Source organism: Lampris incognitus, chromosome 2, assembly GCF_029633865.1.
Source record: "Lampris incognitus isolate fLamInc1 chromosome 2, fLamInc1.hap2, whole genome shotgun sequence".
Classification (NCBI taxonomy): domain Eukaryota; kingdom Metazoa; phylum Chordata; class Actinopteri; order Lampriformes; family Lampridae; genus Lampris; species Lampris incognitus.
In genome coordinates, this window is record NC_079212.1 from 103,445,341 (window position 1) to 103,456,688 (window position 11,348).

Below are 11,348 nucleotides of genomic sequence, written 5' to 3' on the forward strand. Positions count from 1 at the left end.
CACAAGAGTGATACTAGACTGCACAGAGATCCGCATCGAGACAGCTAGTTCGAAGGTTTTGAACACCATGACATACTCCCATTATAAAAGTAACACTACACTGAAATCCCTAATTGGGATCACTCCCTCAGGGTCAGTTAGCCTGGTAAGTAATCTATACACAGGATGTATTTCTGATAAGGAGATAACTAAGAGGTCAGGTGTTCTGGACCTCTTAGAGTCAGGTAATGAGGTCATGGCCGATAAGGGCTTCCTTATCAAAGACATGATCGATGAAATAGATGTAACACTTGTCATCCCTGCATTTTTAGGCACAAGTGGACAGTTTAGCTGTGATGAGCTCACAGACACACAGAGTATTGCTGGCTTGAGAATACACGTCGAACGGTCAATAAGACGCATAAAGGAGTACCACATTTTTGATGGAGTCATACCCCTTTCACTAAGCGGAACAGTCAACCAACTGTGGGCTGTGTGTGCTCTCCTAACAATTTTTCAGGGACCACTGTTTTAAACCTTTGTTAAATTCAGCTGACAAGAAAATAGTGCACACAAACCTTAGATAGATTGAAACATATTTAACTTCATTTCAGTACAGTCCCATTTTTTAGCCCACACCTTGAGATGAGCAATCACTGTCTTAGTTTAGTAAACAATTGATGATTTGAGTTGGTAGTGAGTTCCAATTTATTGCTACAACAGAATGACAGTTGACCGAACATATTTTATTTTAAAATGAACCAACAGTTTTGTTAAAGTTAAAGGACAAAGAATGAAAATATTGTCGATGGGACAATCTAATGTATAAATATTGAATGTACAGTATAAAAATGAAATGTATCTTATTTTTTATTTTATTGTGATTAAACAGCTTCTTTGAATACAGCCCTCTGTGTGCGTCTCTCCTCACTGGCACAGGAGAGGCAGAAAGTACTCGAAAAAGAAAAGATCCAGCTTGGTTTTCATATTGTGGTAAATGACGGTAGGTGCTCGAGGTTGGTAGTCCAAACCATGTTTGCTGCTGGCCCCGGCTGCATTGATTTCCGATTGAGTAAGAAGGGGGCGTGGCTAAACTCCCACCACTTGGTTTTTTTTAATCCAAGATGGCCGCGGCGTGAAATGGGCGTATTGATGTGATGTAACTCATAACCCTCAATATGAAAATCAATATCTTTCTCTTGATTTAACCACGTCTCAGATAAGGCTATTAACTTAAATTTACTTTTTTTTAAAAATTTATTTCTGATTTCTCCCAATTTAGTGGCCAATCGATCCCTATTTTAATTCGAACACCCACCCTCGTACTGCATGCGTTCGCCAACTGCATCTCTCCGGCCGGCAGTCTCGAAGGAGACCGCCTCCCCACTTTCGTGACAAGGCGACTCCAGGCCGAACCATTTTTTTTCCCGACACACACAGAGACGCAGTCACGTGACGAACACAAGCCGACTCCGCCCCCCTCCCGAAGACAGCGTTGCCAATTATTGCTGCTTCATCGAGTCCGGCCATAGTCGGATCTGACGAGACCGGGGCGCGAACCCCAGTCCCCAGTGGGCAACTGCATCGACACAAAGCCGATGCTTATACCGCTACGCCACCGCGGACCCTTAAATTTACTTTTAAATGTTTTCAAATAATCAATGATCTTAGTGAAGTTTGCGTAAAGACTTCGACAGTTGAAATGTATTAACGAAAATGTATTATTCAGCTCAACATCGTCATTAAATTGATCCTCAGAATAATATTTACAAGTGTCATTCATAAAATTAAACACATGGCTCTGCGGATCGACATCTTATTCAAAGTAATACATTTTATGCTCAGAGTAGTCAGATCTTGAAAAGATTTGACGTCCGAGTGGTTCAGTTATGAGTTTTTATCAAAATAATTGTATGTCCCTGCAGGGGACACACTCCTTGGTCTAGACAATAAACTCTGTTTTGAAAACCCATCCATACCTTTTCAAGCCTTTGCTCTTTTGTGCTGATCTAGAGAATCCAGCGGTGTCTTTACGCATGACATCAGCTCCCTTGCTGGCGCTTCTGGCTCCTGGACCGGGGCGTCTACCAAGCCTGCGGCCTGCAGCGTGGACTCCAAGTCTGGCTCCCCAGCTGGAATCTCCATGTTAACACCATACTTATGTAGACCCTCTGCCACAGCCTGGAGGTTGTCAAACACCTTGATTTTTCCATCCTTCTCAAATATTTTCAATCTTGCAGGAAAACGTACACATGACTGATTTTTCTTTCTTGCAATTGTTTTCTTACTTGTCTGTATTTTGCACGCTCCATAAATATTTGGGTAGTGAAGTCTTCATCAAAAAATATGTTGTCGTTCACCCAAATGTCCTTCTTTGCCCTGGCAGCCTGAAGCAACTTTTGCCTCATGTTGTAGTTTTGGAAGCGAATTACTATTGACCTGGGACGTTAGTTGTGCCCAGTCTTTGGCCCTGCCACCCGGTGTGCTCTTTCAATGCAGATTTCACCGTTAACATCCAGTTTCTCATGTATCAGGGTTTCCACAAACTCAACCATGTTACTTCCTTCACATTTTTCAGGCCCCGAATAAATCCTCAGAATGTACCTTTGGGCACGGCCTTCGAGATCCTCACATTTTGCTTCCAATTGTCGCTGTATGCACAGGCTGTGGCTAAGCACTTCGGTCATACTGATTTCATGGTGTGAGGCTGTGGATAAGCACTTTGGTCATACTGATTTAATGTGACATGTTAAAGTTCTCATGGAAGCAATATGAATTTACATTTTAGGGCAATTAGTTAAAGCTCATGTAACACAGCATGACATACAACCGGTGCAGAGAATAAGCATATCGACAATAATTTAAAATGTGATATCAACACCAACTCCAACATCAAAAAGGCACAAAAATGACTTTACTTCCTGAGGCAGCTAAGGAAGTAAAGGGTCAGTAAACAGCTACTGGTCCAATTTTACACCACTATCATCCAAAGCATCCTCACATCCTGCTTTACAGTCTGGTATGGATCACAAAAACCAAGCTCCAACAGATAGTGAAAAAGGCCTCCAAAATCATTGGATGTGACTTTCCCCCACAGATATCCCTCTTCACCACCCACACAGACAACCAGGCTGGCAAGATCACCCAAATCAGCCAACTAATTCTTTAAACTCATACCATCAGGGAGAGGCTATGGGCCATTCAGTTAAAAAAACAAAAAAACCTGTTGCAGAGAGATAAGCACTCTCAACTCCATCCCCTCCAAACCATGGCCCCCCATACCCCTTAATGACTATGTTATTGTTGTTGTGTGTGTCCTATGAGTAAATGCTATATGTTTGGTATGCTAACATGGAGCTGCCATGCCGTACTGTGAATAAATACCGCCAACCTGGATGTGTGGCAGTAAAGCTTCTTGAATCTTGAAGGCCATTCAAGATAGTGTTATTTACTTGTTGAAGAAAAAAAAATCCTGCCTGGGATTTAAAGGATATTTCACTGGCAGGAAACTAGTAGTGATAGGCTAGACATTAGGCCTGGAGACATGGGGCTGTAATTTCCTTGGTAGTTTTCTAGATTAGCACAATTTGTTGATAATATTACCCACTGGGAGAAGGGTGACATTGGACTTTAGGGGATAAAAAAAAACACCAAACAAGGCTGTCATGGGATTGTATGTTCAGTGTTCCCTTTTCTTATAAAGGTCTCTTAAATATGGTTTGTGGATGAATGGTTATGGTTACTTTACATGTCAGATACCTCCTCAGATAACTCCTGAGCTTCTTGTCACGTAAGCCATAGATAATTGGACTAATGGATCTTGGTAGAATGTGTATAATGATGTAGCAAGCAAAGAGGGAGTCCACATAATTTTCTGGTGACCATTTCTTCAAAGCTGGTTTTAACATGGGGCCTACATATGTAGTCATACACAACAGCATTTGAAATCCATGGAGAAGGATAGTATTCCTGGCCTTTTTAGCATCCTTGTTAGCTGCCCTGGCAGTGAATAGGATCCTGAAATATGTATAGAATAGGATGAACCAAACTATGACCAGAAACACGACATAGCAGGCATTGTTCTTCTTGGTGAGATGGGGACTAGGAAACACATTGTGCCGTAGACAGAAGACCTTGGAGTGAAAAAACTCCCGAGGTTCAATAGCCAGGGTGACGAAGAGATCAGGCAGTACAGAGGTCATGGAAGTCACCCAGATCAAAACAATAAGCAGGTACGTTCTTTTGACCGTACAGATCTGGGTGCAGCGGAGAGGGAGACAGATGGCAATGTAGCACTCCACTGCCATGCAAGCCAGATTCAACGGGGTGTTTTCGGTGGTGAAAAGAGTGAAGAGAATGATGATGCAACAGACGGACACATGGAGGGTGTACAGGGTGTAACTGATGATGAAAAGGAAGACTGTTAGCATCAGCTGGATCATATCGTTGATCACCAGGTGGATGAACAGGATATAGCGAGGGTTCATGTTGAAGACCTGGAGGAAAGAAAGGAAAGGGAGAAGAGACAAGGGCTAGAAGGAGAGCTTGAATGACTAAATGAAAAATATTTAAGGGTGGATGGAGAATACAGCATAGATGGAAGAAGCTTGATAAAGTGTGAGGAAGAGAAGGGTTTCTTAAAGGAATGATTATTACTGAAAATGTACTTTCGGATATACTTTTTTCAAACCCCTTTAACCAACTTTGTAGATACATATTTATAAGTGCCATGTAAAGTATGGCTTAGATTTTTTTTTACATTTTTTTTTATGTAGCACCTTTCCATATCTCAAGGTGGCTTAACAATAATAAGTATCAATGTAACACAAACAGCAACAATCAGACATATTCAGAATATGGTGAGATAGAACAAGAGAGGCAACACTGTAAGAAGAGATGGGTCTTTAAATTAGATTTCAAAGATAAATTGGGGCAATCTCACAGATGCTTTGTGGAAGTGAATGACAAAGTTTTAGGAGCCATGAAACTGAGAGCCCTGCCACCCATAGAAGACAATCTGAATGTGGGGATGGAGAGTAAACCAGCACTGGAGGACCCTGCTGTACTGGAAGGAACCTATGGATGAAAAAGTTCAGACAAATACTGTGGGGCAAGACTATGGAGGGCTTTTTAGGTCAGGAGAAGAGTTTGTAATAAATACAGGATGAAACTGGTAATCAGTGGAGTGAAGTAAGGATGACGGTGAAGAAAGCTGAGGGTTTGGTGTGTCGTCTCCTCCTCCCTCTGCAATGGCCCATCTACTAGGCACTGGCCCCTGATCCCCATCATCACCTGCACTATTCCCATTCACAAGGAGCAATATTGTTTCCTTTATAGATTCCTGGTTTTCAATTTGTCATTGATTTCATGATACTTCTTCCCATGTGTCGAGACTTTACCTCCCTTTTATGGTTCTGTCTATACTCCATTTATCCTAGCTTGGCTATCTTTATGCCAACAAGTAAATAACTCTGTTACATTCCTGGTTATGACTATTGCCTCTCCCTTGCTTTTGGTTCGATTAAAACTTTCATTAAACCACATCTGAATTTACATCCAGTGTCATGGAGGATTATTTACACAATTTTACCATTGACTGAACAAGAACATTAAGTCGGGAAAGGTCATCGGTTTCCTTCTATATAATTAAAAAAGACCTTTGTTTTACAGCTGAAGCTGGTGAATCACTGTCATTTCCCCCAGGCACTTGCTACAATACATGTTTGAATCGATGCAGTGAAAAGCCCTGAAGTTGCTGACATTTTCAAACATGCATGTAGTTACTATGAAAATGATGGAAATGCAATTTCATTGCCTATGAGAGGCTCTCTAAATGACTGGGACATCCTAACATGGAGTAACAAGTATTATGTAAATAATTATTTCTAAAGTGCATCTAAAAGTACTTAAGAAATCTAGTGGCATTCACCGATTATTTTTCTTCAAGATTTGTTCATTTGTCAGATCAAAATTTAAGAGTGGTGTAGATGTCTAGCATATGAATGAACACAAATAGCCCAGTTCCTCAGCTGTTTCTTTTGAGGAGTACAGGTGCTGTTTTGTGCAGGTACAAATGGGGGAAAATTGATAAAATGCACCTATCAAATACAGGTAGAAGTTAACATACTGCACTTTTGAAAAAATGTCCCCCATTAGACAGTGACAAGATTCAGAATTGGCACTCTTTATATTATCTTTTTGATGTATTAACTATGCTTGAATTTATTCAAATTGGAGTCATACATTTGACTTTCATGTTAGAACAATTTTGAGCTGTTTAGGGCATTTTGTGAATGCGACAGTGATTTCTTTTATGGGCTTCTTGTAAGAAGAACATTAAAGTTGCTGTAGGCAACTTTTTTTTAACACAATTTTGTTATATTTGTTGAAATTCCCATATATATGCATAGATAAGACGATATGAATTTTGTCAGGCAAACTCATGCACACATGAAACTGGTATGGAGGGAGGCATTACAGAGGAGAAGTAAGAAGCAGAGCGGGGGGGCATTTTTTTTAGGGATGCACGGCCTTGTACTAGTAACCAGTCTAGCCTCACAACGTTTCCTTCCCTTGAGTGCCTAACTCTCTTGCCAGCTGTTATCATTCCTGATTTGATAATGGAAACAACAAGAATGGAACAGGCAAACCTGGTGTTTACGGAAGGTGTGAATGAGGCTTGCACTGATGAAATTGATGGAGATGCCGATAGCCACGACGATTACATTCTTGGTCACAGCTATGGTGTAGGAGTCCCGATAGTTCACAACCACAGTTTCATTAGTGGATGACATGTTCATCTTTTGGTGACTCAATGTATTAAAGTCTACAGTAAAACAAGAAAAAGAAGGGTTTTTTTCCCAATAAATATTGAAATAAGCATGAAACAAAATATTCAAAATAAATGCAACCATATAGTTAGTTTTGGCATTTTGACCGTTTAGGCATCTTATCTGAATCATCTACTTTACAATTTTTTTAAAAAAACGCAGTGTTTTCATTCTAAATTTGAAAAAAAAATCCCATCCAACATATCTAAACTCAACAAAATTTTTTTAAAATGTTCTCATTGCAAAAAAACACAAAAAAACCAAGAGCTCAGCAACAAATGTTAATAGAATTACTGTCGTGTTGGGATAATCAGCATGTGCACCACCAATTAAGACTATACAAACAGCCACTGCACACCTAGGCAAGGAAACTCAAAGAACAATATACAATACCAGTCAAATCAGGACAATATTTAAAACTATGATAAAATAATTAATGTTTACTCTTTAAAAAGCCATTTTGCACTACAATCACTGCAGTGCTGCTGTCAGATACACTCTGATGTACTTTGTATAGCAATATTGACGATGCATAAAATGCAGACAGTTGATACTTACTTTGCAACAGCAATTAGATCAAGATGTTGATATGACCTGCCTGCAGATTTGAAGGCACGGCTCTATATGTACACAGGAGGACCATTACTAATTAACAGGAGGGATGTGTTGTATTGATGTGCGCATGCATGCATATTGTCAGACAATGCATGTTTCTGTTTGTGTCTGTTAATGTTGATTAACTTCTCAATGAAGTGCAAATTAAAGATTAACTAGAAAAATTATTTTCCATAGAAAAAGCGTGTGAATGCTGAGCTGCTGAAAGAAATCGCGAAAGCATTGTTGAAAATGGATAAATAGGAAAAGTCAGAAAGTCACTAGCCTACCTGAAATACCTGGAAACTGAAATGTGAAATGGCTGAATATTTTAAAAGTTTTAAAGGAGTAGTGATGAAGAGGAAGGTAGGAAGGAGGGTAAGAAGGTTATAGGAAGGTAGAATAGTAGGGAGGTTGTAGGAAGGAAGGAAGGAAGGAAGGAAGGTAGGAAGGTTGTAGGAAGGAAGACAAGGATGTAAGAAGGAAGGTAGGAAGCAGGGTAGGAAGGTAAAAAGGTTGTAGGAAGGATGGTAGGAAGCAAGGTAGGAAGGTTGCAGGAAGGAAGGAAGGAAGGTAGGAAGATTGTAGGAAGGTAGGAAGGCAGGAAGGTTGTGGGAAGGAAGGTAGGAAGGAAGGTAAGAAGGTTGTAGGAAGGAAGGTAGTAAGGTTGTAGGAAGGAAGGTAGGAAGGTTGAAGAGGGAGGAAGAGCAGTTAAGAAGTGGCAGAAGCTGATCAAATCTACCAGGTGTTGAGAGTTGACAGTAATTAGGCTGGCAGTCGAGTTTCAAATTGACATGTGATGTCACAATAGGACTGAACATTCTAACAGGCAAAGTATATGGCGGAATTGCTAAATGTTAGAGCTGAATTGTTCAAAAACTAAAATATTTTTTAAATCTGAATAGGATTCTGAAAGAGCTGAATGTCCTGAACTGTTTAAACTTTAAATGGGGTTTCTAGCTCAAAAAACGAAGGAGGAGATACAGTTCAAATGTGATGAGGGTTTCAACCTTTCCCCATAGACTTCCATTGTTTTGAAAAAGTAGAAAAAGCTTAATATGTCTAAAAGTATAAAAGATTTTTAAAAAACCGAAATGTGAGCCTTAATGGGCTTAAAGAGATGAACATTTTGATACCTGAATGGTTTCCGTGGCTAAAAGTACGGAGGAGTAAAAGAGGTGGCAAGGTTGCAAAAGTCCCCCTTTGACTCCCATTCAAAAAATGGCTGAAAAATGTTGAATATTTCAAAAAGTTCAAAAGGTATGAAAAATCTGAAAGGGGAGCAACAATGTCCTTAACGAGTTGAACATGTTGATAGTTGAATGGTTTCAGTAGCTGGGATGAGAACTACAGTGCCCAGCATGCTGTGTACGTAAGAGGAGGGGCACGCAACCAGCGATTAAAGTGGGCTCCCCGGATCCCGACACCGGCACTTCCCCTCCTCCCCCAAGTCAACCGGAGCTGAGATCCGGCACTCTGTAGACAGGAGTAATTTCAACCTTTTTGTCACAGTAAAATTTAAAACAAAAAACATGATGCAGCCAATTCACAAGCATTACAAAATAAATCGCAAATAAAGTCGTTTTTCTATTTTTATACTACTTTACTTTTTCTAAAAGTTTGAATGATATCGCGTCCTCACGTGACCCGCACCTGCCTGCTGTCTGGCTTCACCAGACTTGACATCAAAAGAGACTGGCTTCGCACTCACGGGTCAGGGTCAGTTCACCGCACCAGGCAGACAAGACTCGAGAGAGCGTCAACCTGCTACCTGCACTATTATCTTGGATTGGGGGGCATAAAGAGTGAGTATCTTCAGTGTATTTCCAATAGTATTTCCAAAAGTTTTGTCTAGCTCTGCTGTGGTTTTCATTCAAGCAACTAACGTTAGCGAACGTAACGTTAGCTAGCTAGCTAACTAGCTATCTTCCACCCGGTAACGTTGCTAGCTAGTTGCTGACGTTGCTGGCTAGTTGTTTGAATGCTGCTAGGCAAGCTAACTATCGGTAGCGTCCTGTAACGTTACCGCTAGCTAGCTAGTTATGTTTGTCCAACCTTAGCTCTGGCCATGCAATATTTTCATTCAAATAACTAACTAGCTAGCAAACGTTAGCTACCGGTAGCTATTATTAGCTAACAATGCTAACGTCGGGACTACTGGACCAGTGGTTAGCTAGCCTAACGTTAGCTAGCTACCTATCACTCCCGCACTTTTGCCCACCTCTCTAATACAGAGATCCCCCATTTACCAAATCCCACTTTAACCTCTGCACGCAACCATATGTTTTAGCGCGGTTCTGTACTGGGGCATTCTGGGGATTGTCCGGGTCGGGGACTGGAAGCAGATGGCTGAATAAAGCACGTTATTAATCGCGACTCCCTTGCCTGTCGTTTATGCACATGACATGGTGTCAGAAGATCTTCGAATCCATTTACCTCAATAATCGGGAACGGAGTTGGTCCGAGGAATGGCAAAATGTAATCCCCCCCGAGGCATTTGATTTCACGCAACCGGCGGCATGGCCGATTTGGATTCAGAGGTTTTCCCGGTTTCGACTAGCAACCAAGCTAAATGCGGAGGACGGTGAGATCCAAGTCAATTCCTTGATATACGCAATGGGGAAAGATGCAGAAGCTATTTTTAATTCATTTACGTTCGAAGAGGCTTCTCACGCTAACGATTATGACAGGGTGGTCAGTAAATTCAACGAGCATTTCGTACCACGGAGAAATGTAATCCACGAACGTGCATGTTTTCACCAGCGCTCGCAGAGAGCTGGAGAGACTGTCGAGGCCTTTGTGAGGAGGAGTTTATATGATTTGGCAGAACACTGCGAGTTCGGGGCATTAAAGGAAGAGCAAATTCGTGATAGAGTTGTGATCGGAGTTGCTGACCGAGACGTGTCACAGAAGTTGCAGATGGAAGATGAGCTCACGCTAGGAAAAGCGGTGCAAATGGCCCGTCAGTTCGAACTGGTCAAACAGGAAAATGCGGAAGGAGTTACAGCTGAACTGAATGCAGTTAGCAAAGCACAGGGCGCCAATACCAACCGCGACCGCAGTAACGCTAGCAACCACTACAATAAGGGCAACGGAAACGCACAGCGGCCCAAAACAGCCTGCCCCCGATGTAATCGCGTGCACGGGCAGCAGCAGGAATGCCCTGCACGCAACAGGCGTTGCAGGAAATGCGACAAGTTGGGACATTTTGCTGCCGTATGCAAAACCAGAGACGTGAGGGAGGTCGTTTACCAGGATGATGCGTATGAAGGCGAAGCGGAAAGTGAAAGCCGCCCCTACTTCCTCAGTTGCATAGAGGGGATGGATTTTGAGAAAAAGTGGCAAGTGGAGTTACCGATCTGGGGCAAGTTGGTTAATTTTAAAATCGATACGGGGGCGGACATCACTACCATGTCACAGACTGCATATAGGTCACTGCCTGAACGGCCACCGCTGGTTAAAACATCAATCGACCTGAGAAGCCCAGGGGTAGCACTGCAGTGTGCGGGGAAATTTGTGGCGTGCACGGAGAGACGGGAGAAGATGCACAAAATTGGGATTTTTTTGATAAAAGGGCCAAATGCCAACAATCTATTGAGTCGCAGAGCTGCGTGTGAAATGGGCCTAGTTTTTAGAACAGATCAGGTTAGCGAAGATGTTTTCGGGGACATTGGATTGCTTAATTGTGAACCTGTCATGATTGAGCTTAAGCCGAATATACAGCCTTATGCCCTCAGCACGCCACGCAGGGTCCCTTTCCCTCTCATGCCAAAAGTGGACGACGAGCTGCAACGCATGCAGTCCTTGGGGATCATCACAGAAGTGACCGAGCCCACAGAGTGGTGCGCACCCATGGTGCCCGTAGTCAAAAAGAATGGCAAGATACGGATCTGTGTGGACCTAAAGCGGTTAAACCAGGCTGTTAAGTGCGAGCGGTTTATGCTT

The 11,348-nt window shown here is 42.0% G+C and overlaps 1 protein-coding gene across 1 annotated transcript; it reads right to left on the minus strand.

Annotated features, from left to right (window-relative positions):
• Positions 1-3,674: 3,674 nt before the first annotated feature.
• On the minus strand, positions 3,675-6,779 carry LOC130131322 (odorant receptor 131-2-like). Its single transcript, XM_056300977.1, has 2 exons — positions 6,630-6,779; positions 3,675-4,475 (listed from the first exon to the last, which is right to left on the minus strand). The coding sequence occupies exons 1-2, from the start codon at positions 6,777-6,779 to the stop codon at positions 3,675-3,677; spliced, it is 951 nt and encodes a 316-aa protein (XP_056156952.1).
• Between the last annotated feature and the right edge of the window lie 4,569 nt (positions 6,780-11,348).